This window comes from Desmodus rotundus, chromosome 6, assembly GCF_022682495.2.
Source record: "Desmodus rotundus isolate HL8 chromosome 6, HLdesRot8A.1, whole genome shotgun sequence".
NCBI classification, from domain to species: Eukaryota; Metazoa; Chordata; class Mammalia; order Chiroptera; family Phyllostomidae; genus Desmodus; species Desmodus rotundus.
The window spans coordinates 83,125,338-83,147,159 of record NC_071392.1 but is presented as its reverse complement, the minus strand read 5'-3'; the positions used below and the strand labels follow the sequence as shown (position 1 = coordinate 83,147,159).

Genomic DNA, 21,822 nt, shown 5'->3' with positions numbered 1-21,822 from the left:
ATACTTGCTGAAGGAAGCACAAAACTAGTGCAGCCTTTATAAAAAGGCAATATAGTAATTGGTATCAAATGTCTTTTTTTGTTTTGTTTTAAAAATTTAATCAGTTTTATTATTATTTTTTTAATTTTTATTGTTATTCAATTACAGTTGTATGCCTTTTCTCCCCATCCCTCCACCCCACCCCGGTATCAAATGTCTTAAAAACGTCCCCCATCTTAGCAATTTTACTTTCAGAAATGTCTTAAGAAAGTAATCAGATATATGGAAAAATAAATATTCAAATATATTTTTCATAGTGTTGTTTTTAATGGTGAAAAGTTGTCAATATCTTTAACATGCAGATACGTAAAAATTTTGATCTTAAGCCATTAAAAAAGTTTTGAATAGAACACTTTAGGACATAAGGAAATGTTCATAATTCACTTATAATGTTACAAAATGTTATATGCAGTGAGATCCCAGTTTGTAAACTAAAGCAAAAAAAAGTTAACAATTATTTCTGAATATATGGATATGTAATAGTTTTTCAAATTATCGAAAATGAGAATGTTACAGGAAAACTTGAGAATTTTATCCATGTTGTATTGCAAAAATCTTCAATATTAATATAAACTACATTTGTCAGGCATATACTAATATGTCTATTATTAAATAATAGTTCATTTAAAAGTAAACAAGATTCAACCCCAAGTTAAGCAATTTGGACTTTCACCTTACTGTACAAAAATACAGCTAATTTAAAACATAAGGGTTATAATTAAAAATATGAATTTACTCAGCACATATTGAATTCTAAAAACGGTTAGTTCACCCAAGAATTTCTTGAAAGTAAAAAGCATGCAAGCTCACCTAAAGGTTTTTTCTGGGATGATTAAAAAAAAAAAAGCTACTTAAGGTATTCTAATTTAAAATTTTATTCTTAAATTACAACAGAGATCTATTAAAATTTCCTCACGGGAAGAGAAAAGTGACATCTCAAGTCACTGAGAGAGAAAAGGTGGACTAATTAATATAATTAATAAATAGTACTGGGTCACATAAGCAGCTATCTGGAAAAGAAAGCCAGAATAAATTCAAGTTGGGGCAAAGATTTAAGTGAATAAAATAAAGCCATAAAAATACCAGAAAAGCCGTACCTGGTGTAACTCAGTGGATTGAGCACTGGCTGTGAACCAAAAGGTCATCGGTTCAATTCCCAGTCAGGGTACATGCCTGGGTTGTGGGCCAGGACCCCAGTGGGGGCCACGTGAGAGGCAACCACACATTAATGTTTCTCTCCCACTCTTTTTCCCTCCCTTGCCCTCTCCCTAGAAATAAATAAGTAAAATCTAAAAAAAAAACAAAAACAAAAAACCCCAAACCAGAAAAAACCATGGGAGAGAATTCATCACCTCAGAATAGGGAAGGCCTTTTGAATTACCCAATAAAGATTTTTAAAAGATTAACAAATCAGACAACAATAAAAATATTTTACAAGGCCCATAACCATCAAAAGAAAAAAAGGAAAAAAACTGCAAAACAGTACTTGAGGGAAGGGACTAATTTTCAGTATGTAAAAAGTCAGTACAAATCAACTAGAAAAATGTTAAAACCTAAGATTAACAAATAGCCAAAATATAACTATACAACAAAAAGTTCACTGAAAAGGAAATATATATATGAAATATATTCAAACTCACTCATAAGAGAAACATAAATTAAAACTACAGTTATACTCCACATTTCATCTACCAAAGTTGCAAGGAAACCTTGACAACACACTACATGGCAATACGGTAAATAGATAATCTCATATGAGATCTGTCCTGAAAATGTCCAGCAATTGTTAGTATGAGAGTGGTTTTTGCGACACTGATGTAACCTGGCTGTTGGGCGGGGGTGGAGAGGGGGTACTAGAATGAGCTGGAGCGAACACTGACAACTTCACTGTACTAGTCAGTGGGGGCAGTAGATGCATTAATTAAGCATGTGTAATGTGTGGCCTTCTCATTCAAAATGAGTGAGCAAGCAAGTAGAGAAACGAATCTGCATCAAATTTTGTGTTAAGCCTAGTATTCCTGGATGTAAGTCCTTTGCCTTTCACGATTTTGAATACTTCTTTCCAGCCCCTTCTTGCCTGCAAGGTTTCTTTTGAGAGATCAGCTAACAGTCTTATGGGAACTCCTTTGTAGTTAATTCTCTCCTTTTCTCTTGCTGCTTTTATGATTCTCTCTTATCTTTAATCTGGGGTAATGTAATTATGATGTGCCTTGGTGTGTGCTTCCTTGGGTCCAACTTCTTTTGGACTCTCTGAGCTTCTGGACTTCCTGGAAGTCTATTTCTTTTGCCAGATTGGGGAAGTTCTCCTTTATTACTTGTTCAAGTTAGTTTTCAATTTCTTGCTCTTCCTCTTCTCCTTCTGGCACCCCTATGATTTGGAATGTTGGAATGTTTAAAGTAGTCCCAGAGGTTCCCAAACCTCTCCTTATTTTTACAAATTCTTGTTTCTTCATTCTGTTCTGGTTGAATGTTTATTTCTTCCTTCTGCTCCAAACTGTTGATTTCGAGTCCTGGTTTCCTTCCCATCACTATTGGTTCCCTGTACATTTTCCTTTATTTCACTTTTCATAGCCTTTACTTTTTCCTCTATTTTTGTGACCATACTCAACCATATCTGTGAGCATCCTGATTACCAGTGTTTTGAACTCTGCATCTGATAGGTTGGCTATCTCTTCGTCGCTTAGTTGTATTTTTTCTGAAGCTTTGATGTGTTCTTTCATTTGGGCCATTTTTTGTCTCAGCATGCCTGTTATATAGTGAGGAGCAGAACCTTAAGTGTTTACCAGGGTGGGGCAACCCACTTGGCTGCATTGTGATGCTGTATGTGGGGGAGGGGTCCGAGAGGGAACAGTGCTGGCTTGCTCAGGCCTCAGCTGGCTTTCAGTCAGTTCCCTCACTACCCACAGGCAAACTGGGTCTTTCTGGTGCTGATTCCCAGGTGGGTGGGTTTGTGTACATTCTAGGACACTGTGGGTCTCTCCATGGACTCTCCTGTAAGACTGGGAGTAATTCCCGCCCACCACAACCACTACAGATTTTACAGCCAGAGGTTTTGAGGCTTTATCTCCTATGCTGGAACCCTGGGTTGTGCAGTCTGTCTCACGCCCCAGTTGTTCCTCTTGGTTTATCTGCATGCAAAGTGCGGGACTGCCTGCTCTGCCAGCCACTGCCCTGGCTACCTGTCTCTGCCCCTCCTACCAGTCTGAATGAATGTTGCTTCTTTAACTCCTTGGTTGTTGGGACTTCTATACAGTTCGATTTTCTGGCAGTTCTGGGTGTTCTTTGTTTTTAAATTTCTTTTTGTCCTTCTTTTGGTTGTGTAAGGAGGCAAGGTGTATCTACCTATGCCTCCATCTTGGCCAGAAGTCTATATCAAGTTTTCATAGATGGTTCTCATTTCCATTAACAGAAATTCTTGGAAATTCAGAGAAGTAGATGAGGAGGCTGACTTACTGCTTTATCTCTCAAACCAAATAAAGCACCTATCACCTCACTGATGAAAAGTATCACAAGATTTATGCTCACCAGTATATTTTACGTAATGCTGATTGGTAATATTTTATGTGAATACAAAAAAAGTTTCCCTATTTTTTATACAATTTTCATGTTTGTAGGAAAAAAAAACCCAATAGTGCTCCCTTTGGCAGCACTTATACTGGAACAATACTGAGAAGATTAGCATGGCCCCTGCACAGGAACTACACCCAAAATTTGTGAAACATTCCGTATTTTTAAAAAAAGAAAAAGATTTAAAAAAAAAAACCCAATATATTCAGATTTTGAGCCCCTCAGATACCTAAATGGTATCTCCTCTAATATTTCTTCCGTAAGTTTTACATAAAAAATTGTCCTTAATATCCTCCCTCTCTCTGTACATTTACAGATACAAAAATATAAATGTAAAAATTCAGTAAATTATTAAAAAGCCTTAGATGCACTAGAAATCAGTTGTCTATATTTACTTGAATGGATACTTCCTCAATCACCACTACTTTATTGGGAAGAATATGCTTAATTTTCAAAAGACTACAAATATATAAATTGAATTACTTTTACTATTTTCTTAAAATACCCAGTTTCACCTTATACTTTCTAAAAATTATGTTAGGCCATGGCTGATGTGGCTCAGTGGATTGAGCACCAGCCTGTGAATAAAAAAGTTGACAGTTAAATTCCTAGTCAGAGTGCATGCCTGGGATGCAGACCAGGTCCCCAGCTGGGGCGTGTGAGAGACAACCAATTGATGTGTCTCTCTCCCTCCCTTCCCCTCTCTCTAAAAGTAAATAAATAAACTCTTTAAAAATGTTGTTAGTCAGGAAGTACATGGTGTTTCTTAACTTAGTATTGCCATTCATAAAACCACAAAAATATTTTGCTAAGAGCCTTTTCCTATTAAGAAAAATTAATACACGTTCAAAATGTTTTACTGTTTACCCATTAAAGCAAAATCACATACATCAAGTTCAAAGAAAAAATCTTGTTCTTTGGATGCAATTTCATAATCCGCTCGTAAAGCCAGGTCATGGACTTTCAGACATTCTCCAAGATCCATTCTCTAAGAGGGAAAAAAGAAAGGGCACGTATTATTTAAACAGAAATCACATTTTTCAAAAATTCACTGATATCCACAGTATTCTCCGGAATATATATTAAGTCATACAGATGCTTCTTTGTTTATGGACTTTCAAATTACAAAATTCCATAGGCAAGTATTAAAATTTGGTGCCAGATCAAAAGGTGACAATTCTACCCACCAACAGATGGTAACAGTGACCACTTTTGTACTTAAGAATAGACAGACAAGGAAAAGCCTATCAGAATCTGAACAAAGCTGGGAAAAAAGCTCTTAGCAAGAACATGGATATGTATATAACAAAGGATATGATCCCCAATTCTGTGCACTCGCTCACATTAAAAAGGATAGTGAATTCACTGGATTTAAGATTCACAAAGACTGATAGACCAGATAAAATTTAAATGAAATATGAAGTCCTTTAGTTGTATCTAAGATGACAAATTTATAAGTAAGCATGAGCAAAAAATTAGACAAATTAAAAAATTTACTCATCAAGAGTAAGGCTTACAGTGCACCATGACTGACGTAAATTAACTTTAAGATATGGTATGAGCAAAGTGACAAATCTTACTGAAAGGCTGGTTTTAAAAGCAAACCCTTTCTCCTCCAAAAGACGCATTCTGTGTCCTAATACATTTCAAAAGGGACATAAATAAATTAGACAAACCGTCTCAAAACCAAGCTATACCAAAAAGCCAGAAAACAGAAATAATTAGCTGGAGAAGAACCAAGATGTGAAAAATGTTTCAGTATGCAATAGAGTTGGATTATATGGCTCCAAGGAACTCCACAGAGTCAGACTTTAACTCCCTCAATGTAAGAAAATACTTTCTAATGAATGAGCAGAGCTTTCTGAAGATGGAATAAGCTTCCTCTGGAGTTACTGATTACCAGATAAATAAGAGATTCAAACGCAACTTAGACAACCATTTTTCCAGGATATTGAGGAAAGAATCCAACCATCAAGCAGCTTTTATCCTTCCAACTCTGAGGTTTCATGACTACCTAAAAAAAACTGTCTCTGTAAAACTGTATTATCTCAGTTCTTGATTACATAAAAGAACAAAAGGGAAAACATAAGTAAACAATGTCCTCAAAAATCATCCTTTGGGAAATTATAAGGATATTCACCACTATTAAAGAAGCTCATCACAGCAACGGCTCTGAAGTATCACTGTGTTGCTCAGCATGCGGTGTTTTTCTGGGCCGCATGGCTTACTCCCATTCTTTAGTCTGTGAGTTAACAAATCAAGGAGTTTTCCAGTAACAAGAAACAGCAACTGAAACTTTCTATAGACTTGTGGAAATTCAAAGCTTCTTATTAAGCAACATTTACTGAGAAAAGGCTATAGGAAAAAACGTTAATATTCTTTTAAAAATGCAGGAAAATAACACTGGAAATGAAAAAAGTTAATTGCAAAAGACTGTTGTTATGTCTTTGCTACAATAACCAAGTGGTTTCTTAATTTATATCTTAACATTAATCATTCCAAAAACTCCCTAAGCATTTGTATGTAGCATTTCCAAAGCTGTAGTTGTTCTTGGGAGATGATACTTATTTGATAAAAAGTTAAGATGTCACAGTTGGAAATACCTTTGATCCACTACAGTGATTCTCAACCTGGATCCAGGGATCTTTTAAGTAATACTGATGAAAGCTTTTGAAAGAAGGCCCAAGCCCTACCATCCCCAAAGACTGAATTATAAAAGGTTCCCAGGGCTTTTTAATGTACTGTGTACTTATTAGACAAGCTGGTAGACTGATTTCCAATCTAACAAATACCTCTTCCATTGTATCATGCTAACTCCAATTATTTCACTGCTAACTTATCTTTTAAGATTTTTAGATAACAATCACCCCTCCAACATCTAAAAGAGTTCTGCACACAGATCTCCCTTGCCTTTATTCTCTGATTAACTGTATTTCCAATCTGTTTTCATCAAAAACTTCAAAGTAACATACATATCTTGCTTCAATGGGTATAATCTAAAAATCTGTTGCCTACGCATACTACCCTTTGGCAGGAATTCTAGGTTTCTACCCATGCTCTCTTTAAAGTTACATCACACAACCAACCAAAGGAAGAAAAGCAGCTATGTTGGTCAAGAACAAAATGAACACCAAAAAAGCACAAGATTATACCACTGCAGTATGGGTAAAGTTTCGGTAGGAGGAGTAGAGTTAAAGGGAATGTATGCCTTGGGAGGGTAGAGATTTATATAGAAGGGGGAAAGATTATTAGCTCACTAGAATGTGAGCTCCACAAGAACAAGAATTTTTTTTCTGTTTTATCTACTATATACCTGTGCCTAGTATATAGGAATATTTAAAATTTGTTGAATGAACCAATCTGGGGAAAGAGGGCAGAGATGAACATTTAGCCCTGGGCTTAACATGCAAGGGTAGTCAGAATGCACCCCAGGACAAATGGACTACTTTCCTTCTTACGTGTTTCCAGCTACTCCTCTCTAGTTTCCTAAGTGTTCCTCTCCTCCAGGAAGTAGACTTCTTGGGCTCTTCACTATTCTGGGCCATGAGTACCTGTGACTTTATGGTCTAGCCTGGCTTACCATGGGTTTTGGGGCCAAAGCCCTAGAAGAAAGGGCCTAGCTAATACTTACTTTACCCTGCCCATTCCATGGCAACTAAGCATCTACTGTGGCATTGTGGCATGCACAGGAGTATTTAAAATGAAAAACAAGCAAGCAAGCCCAGATAAAAGCCAACAATTACCTATCATTCACGGTACAGGTGTGTAAAGGGAGAGTATGCCTATGTTAATAGTCTCTGAGACCACAGTCACCGTATTAGAAGCCACCCGACTTCCTGGTGTGTAGCAGCACTGTGAACACTAAGTGCACAGGTGTTTGCCGCTGCAGCTTCTCTTTTGAAATGAGTGAGCTTCTAACTAATCAAACAAAATGGTTAGTTATTTTCACTTAAAATGACTTTGTGATAAAAGCCACATGAAGAGTTTTTTATTTTTAAATTTAACAAATTTATTTTATAATTGTTTTTCTGTAAGTTTTTATTGATATTTTAATTAACAGACATTCAAATGTTTAGACTGTAAATGGGAAAGAGTGCTTACAGTGGAACCTCGGTTCTCAAACTTACTTTATTCCAGAGACTGTTTTTGATAAACCGAATCACTTTCTTCCCTTTAGAAATACAGGTACCAGCATGAAAGGGTTGTCGGGTTGAGAACAGAACTGTTTGCGAACTAAGCTGCCCAAGAAGCAAGGTCTGACTGTTTTTAATTGGATAAATTTAATTCTATACTTCGTCTTCTCCATCCTACATCCATTTCCTTGAGCCTTGACCAAATAGTTACACCTGATATTGATAACTTCCAAATGTAAACCATTTTACAGTGGTTTACTATTTAACAAAGTTGATTGTTGAGTGCTTCTTAATTATTTTTTTGAAATTCCAAAAGTGAATGCTATCTCCCCAAATGACCTCTAAGCTTCCTGAGAAAAATGGTTTATTTGTCTTCTTTTTCTATCCTGCATAAAAGAACAGGCTTTGGACAACCCATGATCACTAAGTGAACTTGAAAATTTGACTAAGAAACTGTACTGTTAAGAATGTGAGGAAAACAACGAAATACAGATAATAGTAAAATTTAACAATGGTGATTTTGATCTAAAAAATTACAAACATTTTAAGAGTCTAGCAACAGGAGTTTGACTAACTGAATTATAAAACAGCCATATGACATTACAGAGCCATTAGAAAGATGTTCTTGATGGTAAGTGGAGAAAAAATGGCAAAGACAGACATAATAAAAATGCCTTAAAAAAATGCTCACCAGAAAGTATGTTCATTGATTTTAGAGAGAGGGAAATGGAGGGAATAATGAAGGGAGAAACACAGGGAGGGAGGGAGGAATAGGGAGGGTGAGAAAGTGGGGATGGAAGGGGTGGGGGGAGAGGGAGAGAGAGATGTGAGAGAGACACATAAATCAGCTGCCTCTAGTACTTGCCCCAAATGGGGACTGAACCCACAACCTAGGTATGTGCCCTGATGGGGAATCAAACCTGCAGGCCTTTGGTGTACAGGACAATGCTCCAACCAACTAAACCACCCAGCCAGGGCAAAATGCCTTTTTTGTAAATTCAGATACAGACATTGCTGTGATGTTGGTTTGTATGAACTTTTTGATATTGGTTAAATTAAATGCACCGAGCATGGATTATTCTTACAATCAGAAAGGTAATAAAGCCACTTGATTTTGGAGGAAAATACCGAAGTAACAGGAACAGAGGCATGTGAAAATCATACATCAAAATCAACAAATAACATTTCAGCAGAGCGAATCAAAAGGTTGACTTGCATGTTTGAGTGTACTGCCAGGTGTAAACTAATGGCAGTAAAGTCAATGAATGTACCAGTGATAGAAACTAGACATAGTAACAGCTCCAACAATTTGCAAATATTCTGGTTTCATGTTAGTACATTTGCTCAGTTTTATAAGCTAAACCCGAAAGGGAATTATAAAACAATATGAGAATATAAGTCCTATATCAAGGAATTTATATTATCAATTAAAAAGACATCACATCTAATTCAGTTACAAATGTACACAGAAGGATTTCACTGCCACACTGTACAACAAACACAAAAAAATGACATATTGATAGTCATTGGATAAATAATTTAGGAAAACAGCCATATTATGAAATATTATGCAGGCATTTTAAAAAATAGACCAACAATACAGAAATTCTCTAAGACAAATGGGAAAGTTCAAACAATGTAATGCCATTTGTTTAAACACACAACGCACACCTGTAATTGCACACAAGAGTGGAACAGACCAAGTTTAAGCCCAGAAAGGGGGCTATGTTAATGGGAAATACTCATGTTTTATGCCTTATCCTCTTATCCTTGAAGACTATACTGACTAATAAACAGACTGTGAGCTGACCAACTCAGAAGACCTCCCTTTACCTCTAGTCTTTTACATATTAAATTAGGGTAACACTGGTTAATAACATTATATAAATAGCAGGTGACAACTTTAGATACATCTGGACACTCTATTGTGTGCTCACCACTCAAAGTCTAGTCTCCTTCGGTCACCTTGTATTAGACCCCCACTTTGTCCTCCCCACCCCCTCCCCTCTGGCAACTGTCATTCTGTTGTCTCTATCTATGAGGGTTTTTTTGTTTGTTCATTTGTTTCTTTTATCCTTTTCCATCTGACTTATTTCACTTCAAAAAAATAAAAAATAAATGCATGGGACTACATCAAACCAAAGAGCTTGTACACAGAAAAAGAAACCATCAGCAAAATAAAAAGGCAACCAACCAAATGGGAGAAGATACTTGGAAATGATATGTCCGATGTGGAGCTAGTATCCAAAATATATAAAGAACTCATACAACTCAACAACAATAAACAAACATTTTGATTAAAAAATGGGCAGAGGTAAAAAATTACCTGAATAGATAATTTTTCCAAAGGCTCAGAAATGCTCAACAGATATAGGAAAAGATACTCAACATAACTAATTATAGGGGAAATGCAAAGCCAAACCACACTGAGACATTACCTAATGCCTGTCAGAATGGCTATTATTAAGTCTAGAAGTAGTGTTGGAGAGGATGTGAAAAATAAGGGAACCCTCGTACACTGCTGGTGGGAATGTAAATTGGTGTAGCCACTATGAAAAACATTATGGAAGTGCCCGAAAAAATTAAGAACAGAACTACTTATGACCCAACAATACCTCTTCTGGGTATCCACCTGACAATTTTCAAAACACTGATTTATAAATATATATGTATTCCTATGTTCACTGCAGCATTATTCACGGTGGCCAAGTCATGGAAACAACCTAAGTGTCCTTCAATGGATGACTGAATAAAAAAGACTGAATAAATATAGGTGGGGGTGGGTAGGGTGGGGGAGAGTAGTGGGGGGAAAATGGGAACTGTAACCGCACAATATAAATAAATAAGTATGTATCTTAAAAAAAGATGTGGTACATAAATACAATGAAATACTGTACTACTCCGTCATAAAACATGAAATACTGCCATTTGCAACACGGAGTATTACGCTAAATGAAGTAAGTCAGAGGGAAATGAAGCTTTACTTCTTATTATCAATTTAACTCCGAAACACAATCTCTCTGAACATCTCTTTTCTCAAGTACTTCAGAGTCTGTATGGATAACATTACGGACTCCGACTAGATTGTGGAAGACTTGGAATTTGAGTCAACATGCGCAGAATGCCTGCCTACTTCAACAAAAATGACATAAATTTTATGACATGATAAAATCTATGTTTTGGAAGCATTAACACCACACTACTGGATGGACTGACAAGAAGAAAGAGAGCAAGGGGAGGAGAGGTTATTATAACAAACCAGAAATAAAGTCACGCGGGTCAAATAGAAAAAGAAAGAGAAGGTGATGGAGGTAAAAGAGAATGCTAAAAGCATTTTACGGATGGGAAGGACCTCTAAAATCATGAATTCCATCAGCACCTTCATACAAACACAGCAATCAAGTCTGGAGAAGTCACAAGGTCCCACATTAGTGTGAGAGCAGAGAACTTGTACCCAGTCTTTCACACAGCTCAACACTCTTTCAACAACACAATGACTCTCACTCAACAGGTTTTAACGAAATGGAAATTAAGTGTGGAAGGAAAGGTCAAGAGTCTTTATCAAGGCTTCAAGTATTTCAAACACAAGCAAACAACGATGCCACTAAGAGAGCTTAGTGATTAAATCAAATGGGAGATTTGGCCTGTGAAGTAAAATGTTTTGTTTTGAACATGTTGAATTTGATTTTACATATTCCTCCTTGGAGTTACAGCTCAAGTATATTTCTAGGAGACCCTCATTAACAAATCACATAGTAGCCCCCAACTCTGATCTCCATGGGTCAATTTATTAATTGATAAAGGAGATACTGAAGATTACTTCTAAAAGACACCATCACCTGCAAGATCATAGGGCACCATCAAAGAAAAATTGACCATATTTCACCGTTTATAATGTGCTCCTGTGCGTAATGCATACCCATGCTTTAGTGCTAATTCCCACGTATAATGTGAGTTAGCACTAACCCATGTATAATGTGCATCCATATTTTTCCCTCAAAAATTTGAGCAAAAAAGTGCGCATTACACATGGCAAGATATGGTAATGAGGGAAAAGGTAAAGAATGAAATTTCTATAAATTTCTATGAAATATCTTAATAATGTAAATAATAACTTTCATCGTTCTTAAGATTTTAGAACAAACCCCATGCTCCCTGGTAATTTTATTTAACATTTTTTTAAACCACCTTCATCAGAGCAATAGTTCTCTTTTCATCTAACCTGGCTTTAATTCTTCCATTTATTTATTTATACTCCTTAGTTGTTTAAAATAACAATTCTTCCCATTTGTCTTTTTATAACATTTTTTTTCATTATTTTAAGAACCTCAAGTAAAAGAAAAAGGTGAAAGACATCAAAATATGACAATTAATAATCTAGGTACAGCATGAAGAGCAAGAAATATAAAAATAGATAGTAATATTGGTAAAGTACTAAAAGGAATACACACCAGCTGGGGGGGAAGTGGAAAAACCACGACAGCATTAACGGGAGGACAGGAAATACAAACACCTGCCCCAGCATCTAAACACATCCATAAACCATTCCAATGCCAATGCTGTTCTCTAAATCACAATTCCTCTCTACACTCTCATCTCCACTTCTTGAACTTTCACTTTCTTCCTTCCTCCTATTTATAAAATCTCTCTTCCATCCAGATTCAATGCCCACTTCAAAACCTAGTACTAGAGAAAGCCTACTACAGTATGAAAAAAGCCTTGAAATAACAAAACCTGGATATAAGTTTTAGTTATGTCACTATTGTCTTAAAATAAAAATTAAATGATGGGTGAAGAGGACTGGGGCAGACTGTGCATGCAGAGAATAGTTCTTGCTTTTCTCCCATTTCCCAAAGTTTTAACTCCCCATTCCCAGGAGTACGTTCCAACCCCATCTTCATTTTTCCCTGGGTGGTTAAAGAAAAATAAAGTTGTTCTACATTTTATCAATACTTTTTAAATATAGCCCTGATTGGTGTGGCTCAGTGGATTGAGTGTCAGCCTGCGAACCAAACAGTAGCTGGTTTAATTCCCGGACGGTGCAGGCCTGGGTAGTGGGCCAGGTCCCCAGTTGGGGCTGTGTAAGAGGCAACCCATTGATATATCTCTCTTAGACTGATGTTTCTTTCCTTCTCTTTCTCCTTCCTTCCCCCCTCTCTAAAAATAAATAAATAAAATCTTAAAAAGAAAAAGAAACCTCCTTTAAAATATATGTACATATATTTTAAATACAGCAGGAACCCTTGTGCACTGGTGAAAGGCAGACTTGTGCAGCTACTGTGGAAAACAGTATGGAGTTTCCTCAAAAAATTAAAAATGGATGTGCCTTTTGATCTAGTGATGCCACTTCTTAGAATATATCTCAAGAAATCAGAAAACACTACTTTGAAAGAATATACACACCCCTATGTTCATTGCAGCATTATTTACAATAGCCAAGATCTGGAAGCAGCCCAAGTGTCCATCAGTAGACATGTGGACAGAAACGCTGTGGTACATTTATATAATGGAATACTACTCGGCCATAAAAAATAAGGAAATCTTACCTTTTGTGACAGCATGGATGTACCTGGAGATTATTATGCTAAGTGAAGTAAGTCAGAGAAAGACAAGTACCGTATGATTTCACTTATATGTGGAATCTAGTGAACAAAATTAACTAACAAAATAGAAAAAAATAATATGGCAGGAACTACTTTGTTATTTATTTCAAACCCTAGACATGCAAAGATATCTACATAATATTAAAATAAAAGGCCTCGCCCCACTAAGATCATACCATCTAACTGAGGGGTGGAGGTAGGGGAGTAAGGGGGGGAGGTGGGGAAACACATAAACAAGATAAAGTAACAAATGCCTATTCACTAGTATGAAGAGCAGGTGCTACACTGGGATTCAGAGGCTAAACTGCTATAGGCTCAGACAATTATGTGTAGTAAGCCAAGCAGAATTTAAATCTGTAGAGGAGAAAGGGGGCAGAGGTAAAATGACAGGCAAAAATGAGAAGCATGCTGGAAAGGGAAGTAGTGAAACAACAAGGAATAAATCAGTCTGGTTGAAAGAGAGGACCACACTCATTTATTCACTCAAGGGAGAGGTAGACTGGTAGATCAAGGATTTTAGATTTTTTGATCATATATACAATAGGAAACCACCATTCTGTGTGGAAGCAACATATGGTAGCTCATTCCCACTCAGGAATGACTGGCTTCTTTTCTTAACATTTAAATCTCTGTAAATATTATTTCATCAAAATGTTCTTCAACCACCGTGCCAAAGCAGCTGCTTGCCCACTGCCCCAGACTATATAAATTACCCAGCTGTGCCTTTTTGTCATAACTAAAATCATATTATTTCCTTTCACACTTGGTCACATATCTCCCACCAATAAAGCAGAAATGTGTGTCCATTTCTGTATCCCCAGCATAGCAGATGGCACACAGGTCCTCAAGAAGTATTTCAGTGAATGAATGAAAGCATGCATGCTGATGGCAGCAATCAGCATCACTCCCAGAGAGATGAAAAAAAAAAAAATTGTAATGATTGATTTGAGAGACAGAGCGAGAGACCTCGATTTGTTGTTCCACTCATTTATGCATTCCTTGGTTGATTTTTGTATTGGCTCTGACTGGGGATTGAATGTGCAACCTTGGCATACCAGAACAACACTCTAACCAACTGAGCTACCTTGCCAGGGCTAAATCATTTCTTGAAGGGCAATTTTTTGTTAATTTTTATTGTGAATTCTCCTTACTTTCTCCATTCAACCCTCATTAAACTAACATATCTCGTTCCCCCTTTTCTATTTCTTCCTCTGCTTACTGTATTTTGCCAATGTATAATAATTACATACTATGGGTATAATAATCCTACATATAATGCACACACGTGGGTGTGCATATGCACAGAAACACATTATGCACGGCAAAATATGAGTGATTCCAGTATACTTAAATATCACTAACTACGAGTATTGTTAAACTAAATACCATAAAGGAGAAAGATAAAAACTAATCTAAATTTGGAAAATTTACAAATTATATTATCCAAATACATATATATATATATATATATATATATATATAGTTTTCATCCTAGAGACCTAGAAAAGTCTATGGGATGATATATATTCAGGATGTATTTTTCTACAGAGGTCAAAGTAAACCACCAAATGCTTTTAAAAGATCCCTTAATGAGTAAGAATCATCAAACTAGAGAGGACTGTATGAGGTCATTTGGTCTTTCCATTTGCACATCAGGGCAGAACTCTTATTTCCAGTTATAGAGAATCTGTGATTTTCCTTGATGTCTGTGGTCAATCACCTGTACAATAAAAAAATTTTTTTCAAGTGTTCATTTATTACCATGTGTTTGCTTTTCTCTGGTCATTGTCATCCTCCATATGATGCATGTTTAACTCCACCCTCCCTTTTTCAATGAATAGCCTCAGAGAACACACTAGTTACCTCAGACTTGTTAAAATGCAGTTTACAAAACGTACATATCTCTGAAAAAACATCTGAAGAGCTCAGGGAATACTAAGAGGATGATTCCTGGTTCTCAGATAATAAGCACTTACTGAGAATCATAAAAACAAATGTGAAAATGCAGTATGTTATTAACTAAGCTTCATCAATGACTTCCAGAGCTCATTCTATTTGCTTGGGAGCAACTGGTCTTTGCTTTGTATTATTTGAAGCATCATCCGAAATAATAGGTCCAAGGTTTAAGATTTGTTTCTAAAACCTAACAAAAGGATGAAAAGGACATTAAATGATTATAAATGAAATGAGGTAGCTATGTGTAAAATATTTACTGAAGTTGGTGTGTTGGTACATGAAGTTCATCATATAATTCTACTTTTATTTATAGATGCTGGCCAACCTCAACTAGAGACATACAAGATTCTAGAATATATGGTCTCTGGGTCACTTTTAAAAAAATAATCACCACCCTGACTGGTATGACTCAGTGAATTGGGTGTTGTCCCACAAACCAAAAGGTCACCAGTTCCATTCCTGCTCTGGGCACATGCCTGGGTTGCCAGCCAGGTCCCCAGTTGGGGGCATGTGAGAGACAACTGATTAAATAAAGCACATCGATGTTTCTCTCCCTCTCTTTCTCCCTCCTTTCCCCTCTAACAACAAATAAATAAAATCTTTTTTTAAAAAATAGACTACTTAGAACAACAGAAAAAGGTTATTTCACAAGTGCACTGTACCCCAAATTGAATAGTTCAGGGCATTAATGTACCAATTTGCCAAGAATGCTGCAAATTACATTCAGGACTTGGTTTTTCAAGTTTAACAGTAGTTTTAATTATTCACTAGGAAACCTTTAATGTGCCTCTGATTTCCTAGGCCCCAAATGTGATTTGGTTTTAGGCAGTCTCCAGAAATACTTGTTAAAGAAATACTTATTTTTGAAATAGACTGAGAAAAATAAAATGTAAATCTGCTTAATTAAAAGAACATAATATACTTCAAAACCCAAATCTTATAAAACCTGTGTTAACTGGCATTTTGCTAGTGGAGAAACCCTACAAATTGGCTGTGATATAAATCTTAAAACTGCCAGCATTCTGGGCTAATGCTAAAAACACTTGTGAAAAGAGAGCCCACAACAACCTGGCTGGTGTGGCTCAGTGGACTGAGTGCCGACCTGCGAACCCAAAGGTCACCAGTTGGATTCCAAGTCCGGGCACATGCCTGGGTTGCAGGCCAGGTCCCCTGTTAGGGACACGCGACAGGCAACTGATGGACGTAGCTCTTGCACATCGATATTTCTCTCCCTCTCTTTCTCTCTCCCTTCCCCTCTGGTAAAAGATAAATAAAATCCTTTTTTAAAAAATAGCTCAAAACCAACCATTTCTGAGGAAGAGATAAAGTTTAAAACATCTACAGCAGGGGTGTCAAACTCATTTTCACCGGGGGCCACATCAGCCTTGCAGTTGTCTTCAAAGGGCCGAATGTAATTTTGGGACTGTATAAATGTAACTACTCCCTCATTAAGGGCAAGGAGCTCTATATCAGGCACTTTGAAGGCAAGCGTGAGGCTGATGAGGCCCCCTGGTGAAAATGAGTCTGACATCCCTGATCTACAGACTAATTTTTTCATATCTGCATGTGAAACCACTGCAGTCATATATTGATAAGCAACTCAATAAAACCAAGGCACTCTCCAGCTCCTTACCTGTTAAAAGGCAGCACATTCCCCACTAACAATTATTATTTTTTTAAACCAACGTTAGTTTTTGAAACAGGTTTTTATTTAGCATTCCACTTTTGGGTAGATCAATTATTCATTCAACACACAGAGGGGACACTGTTCTAGACGCTGGGGATACAGCACTGGGGAGCAAAACAGTGTCCCTGCCCTTATAATGAAACTTACATTCTAGTGGCTGGTTGAGAAAATTTTGTGCAGGTTTACTTCTTATCATTTATTCTGCTTCTCCATACTTTCATGGCTCTTTTACATATGTACTATCAAAGAGGCTTCAGCAGTTTTAAAGTTCAGGTTTGTATGCACCCAAGTAACTGATTTTAGACCAGGCCTTAAAAGAAAGAGTTAGAGAAGCAATAAAGGAGTTTCAATTAGTAAAAATTGCAGTTCGGATAAAACCTAGTACCTACTGGGGCATCATAAAATCAACTCAGTCAGAATTTTTGACAATAACATCTCATCCAATCACTTTGAAAAGGCAAAAAAAATTTTTACTTTCTCCCTGTCCCTAAGTATTTTCAGTATCAGTTCTTTAATTTAAATTCTATTTCTGAGCAGAATCTCTTTATTAAAACAAAATTTCATGGAAATTTTCTACGTTTAAAATGTGCAAAATTCTAGTCAAGATAGAAAAACTGGCCTACCCCATGTCCTTAATATATGCAATGCCTCCAAGACATTCCAGAAACATCTAAAAGTCACTACACTAGGTAACTGTGTTATCTAAAAAAACTAACAACAAAAAACATTTATAAAAGTATTCAGATTTAAATTACTCTGAGATTCCTATGTAGTAGCATAATACCGTGACTCTTTAACTATGAGACATGTGACCAGCACAATTTCTCTAAGCCTTAAATTTTCCCATCTACGAAATGATGATGACCTCACAGGTCAGCAAGAAGACATGCTGACCTGTCAACACTCAAATTATACTCCGATGATGGCTACAATAAAATTAGTGGTGGCCATTTCTAACTTCGGACAGGCACGTTATGAGAGTATACATTTCCATCTCTGCAGATCTTAATTTCAAGATTTTGTTTCTCTCTCTGCTTTAAAGCCTTCTATAAATTACTACTATTACATATCTTTTCCCCAGATCACTAGGAACCAGTTGGAAAGATTTTTAAGCACTTTATTATACCTATCTTTCCTCAGGGATGATATGTGCCAGAAATGACGTGTTAGAGGAGAGGAGAGGACAACTCTGCTTCAGGCAAAACAAAAACAAGAGTTGTCTGGGCTCCTGTTTTTCTCAAAAAACAAAACAAGAGTTATATTTGTTTTGCCTAAATCTGAAAGGGGGTGAATAGAACAGGAAGAAACCAAGTGTGACAAGGGGAAGAAAGTGGAACTAAAGAGAATATTCTAGATAAACAGGGAAACAACTCAAGCCTTTGAAAAACAGTAACTTCCCAAGCTACAAAAAATATTCATGCTTCTTATAAAAATCATAATCCAAAAAAATCATAATCCATATTTATATACACTTATTTTGATCCTTTGCTCTACATTTTTCCTCCTCTGAATAATTTATTAGGTAAAGAATTAGTTATAACAGAGTACCAGATTAATAAAAGGTAAAATGTTGTAAGGGCATTTTCATCAAACTTAATTCCAAAAATATTCCATACTAAATGTCAGTGAGTACATTTTTAGAAATCACACTCTCCACCTCCAAGTGCTTGATATAAAATGTTCAACCACTTATAATGAATAAAGCCAGAGAATACATTTCTATGTATTCTGGTAAGTAATACAGAATATTGACGAATCATATTCTGCTGGAAATGACAGATCTAAGGAACAAAGTCATGAAAACTAAAGGGCAACCTGTAGTTATACAATAAAGAAAACACACTATAAAACCAACAGTTATATTTCAGTTCTTTTCATCCTTTAATATTTAAAAGAAATAAAACTGACATCTTCAAGATAAATAGATACTAACTGTGCCCAAAAAAAGCATTTGTTCTACAGAGACTGGATGTTAAAGAAGGCACAGCTCTAAAGATACAAGCCATTTGTACATAAGATAAATAGCCCCCTTCAGTAATAAGGGTCGTAAGAAAGTCACGCTATGTATGGATGGTTTTAAGTTCTCAAGGACACTACTCTATGACAACCCTGGAATTTCACGAAGTCCTTTATGGCCAGTCATAAAAATGTTTAAATTCTGAAAGAGCTTCACAACTTCTAAACCGCATCCTTATACAACCTCTTCTCTATTAGACTGACAAAAGGAACGTATTTCTCTTCCAAAATTTCCCTGGCAAGTGCCTTTAGAAGGGTTCTCCTTAATCACTGGTTTTCCTGTAATCCACAGTATCGATCTTAAACCTCACCATAAAATTCCTCTGTCATGAGGAAAATGTTGTCAATTAAGATAGAATTTTTCTGTTGACAATGTAAAATGCATATTTCAGAGATGTTAAAATTTTAAAACTGTGAATCTTATAAATCTAACAGCAAGAATTTTACAAGGAAATTCCAAGACCAACCACTCATCATTTGTATTTAACATGATGAAGAATATTCCCTATAAGTCAGGAAACATGTTGAACAATACTACACCTCAGAAAATTTAGGCTTAGTCCCAGTTTTACTTTAAATCATCAGAACTGAACGATTTTGCCTAAGTCACCACCATTAAGGCTAATAATGGAAGGTATACCTTACAGAACTGTTTTAAGAAATACATGAGCCTTACTACATTATGCACACCATGAAAATGTAAAGCACAACTGTGATGTCACATTTTTATTAATGCCATACCTGATTAATATAATATGCCCAAGTCTTCCTAGGGTTGGTTTTAAGTTTTTGGTTTTTTTTAAACAAAAACCTAAATTATGCTGTTAATTTTGTTCTGAAAATTTAGTTCAAGTGATAATTTAGCCAGTAAGTAAAATGACTTTAACTGTTAAACTTAATAGAAAATAGGAAGAACACAGTATATTACAGATAATTATAGATTTTACAGGTTTCAGTTATATAGTAGAAAAATACTTCCATTATGGAAACTACAGAGTAGAGAGGAGGGTTAATTATCTTTCATAGCACCAATTCAAGTGCTCAGAGACTGGATTTCTTTCCTTGTGGTGTGACACTTTAAAAATTACATAGAGCCCTGGCCAGTGGGGCTCAGTTGGTTAGAGTGTCATCCCATAAACTGAAAGGTCACAGGTTCAATTCCTGATCAGGGTACATGCCTAGGTTGCAGGTTCCATCCCTAGTAGGGGTACATAAGAGAGGCAACCAATTGCCCTGCCTGGTGCAGCTCAGTAGACTGAGTGCTGGCCTGAGAACCAAAAGGTCGCTGGTTCATTCCCAGCGAGGGCACATGCCTGGGTTGCCGGCCGGGCTCCCAGTAAGGGGCACACATGAGAGGCAACCACACACTGATGTTTCTCTCCCTCTCTTTCTCCCTTACCTTCCCCTCTCTCTAAAAATAAATAAATAAAATATATATTTTTTTTTTAAAAGAGGCAACCAATTGAGGTCTCTCCCCCCTCTCTAAAAAGAAGGAAAATATTTCCCAAAAAATTTAGTATTTTATATATATGGGCATTTTAATATAGACTCTTTTTTTCCTTTTAATATAATATAGTTTCAACAGTCTTTCCTACTGGAAAAAGGGGTGTTTTCTATTTTATATATCTTGACACCTACCTGTTTGAGGATTTAACTCTTCCTATCAAGAAGAAACCACTCCAAGGGGACTAAATGGTAATGGAAAAAAACACAATGAAGATTAAATTAAAAAAGAAGGAGAAGACCACGACGACAACGTCTGGCCAAGATGGAGGTGTAGGTAGACATACTGTGCCTCCTCGCACAACCAAAAGAAGGACAACAATTTAAAAACAAGAAACAACCAGAACTTGCAGAAAATTGAACTGTATGGAAGTCCGACAACCAAGGAGATAAAGAAAAAACATTCATCCAGACCAGTAGAAGGGGTGGAGATGGGCAGCCAGGGCGGAGAGGACTCGTGGCAAGGGAGCGGCTGGTGGACCCAGAGAGGTGGCGGATTGTGGAGCGGGGTGGGCAAAGCTGTAGCTGGCCGGCAAGGCAGCAGCTGGTGGCCCGGGTGACAGACCACGCAACCCAGGGCTCCAGCACGGGGAAATAAAGCCTCAAAACTCTGATTGAAAACACCTTTGGGGGTTGAGGCAGCAGTGGGAGAAACTCCCAGCCTCACAGGAGTGTTTGTTGGAGAGACCCACGGGGGCCTAGAACATACACAAACCCACCCACTCGGGAATCAGCACCAGAGGGGCCCGATTTGATTGTGGGTTGCAGAGGGAGTGACTGAAATCCGGCAGAGAGTGGAGCAAATGACACTGCTCCCTCTCAGTCCCTCCCCACATACAGCATCACAGAGCAGTAATCAGTGTTACCCCACCCTGGTGAACACCTAAGGCTCCACCCCTTTATGTAACAGGTGCCAAGACAAAAAAAAATGGCCCAAATGAAAGAACAGATCAAAGCTCCAGAAAAAATACAACTAAACAACGAAGAGATAGCCAACCTATCAGATGCACAGTTCAAAACACTGCTAATCAGGAAGCTCACAGAATTGGTTGAATTAGGTCACAAATTAGATGAAAAAGTGAAGGCTATGCTAAGAGAAACAAAGGAAAATGTACAGGGAACCGATAGTGATGGGAAGGAAACTGGGACTCAAATCAATGGGGTGGACCAAAAGGAAGAAAGAAACATCCAACCAGAAAAGAATGAAGAAACAAGAATTCAAAAAAATGAGGAGAAGCTTAGGAACCTCCAAGACATCTTCAAACATTCCAACATCCAGATTATAGGGGTACCAGAAGGAGAAGAGGAAGAGCAAGAA

At 36.9% G+C, this 21,822-nt stretch overlaps 1 protein-coding gene and 1 non-coding gene across 9 annotated transcripts in view; one reads left to right on the top strand and one right to left on the bottom strand.

Moving 5' to 3' along the window:
• Positions 1-21,822, bottom strand: part of LUC7L2 (LUC7 like 2, pre-mRNA splicing factor) — a 66,136-nt gene that overhangs the window by 26,840 nt on the left and 17,474 nt on the right. For 7 of the 8 annotated variants that reach the window (XM_024555030.3, XM_024555029.3, XM_045191128.2 and 4 more), the window contains one exon: positions 4,496-4,594. In XM_024555030.3, coding sequence (XP_024410798.1) covers positions 4,496-4,594 — 99 coding nt within the window. Of the gene's footprint in view, positions 1-4,495; positions 4,595-17,132; positions 17,271-21,822 lie in introns of those variants that run through there. The other variant, XM_071221705.1, reaches the window with a different exon arrangement.
• Positions 3,671-3,772, top strand: LOC112299956 (U6 spliceosomal RNA). The gene has a single exon (XR_002974333.1). It is a non-coding gene; the product is annotated as a U6 spliceosomal RNA (small nuclear RNA).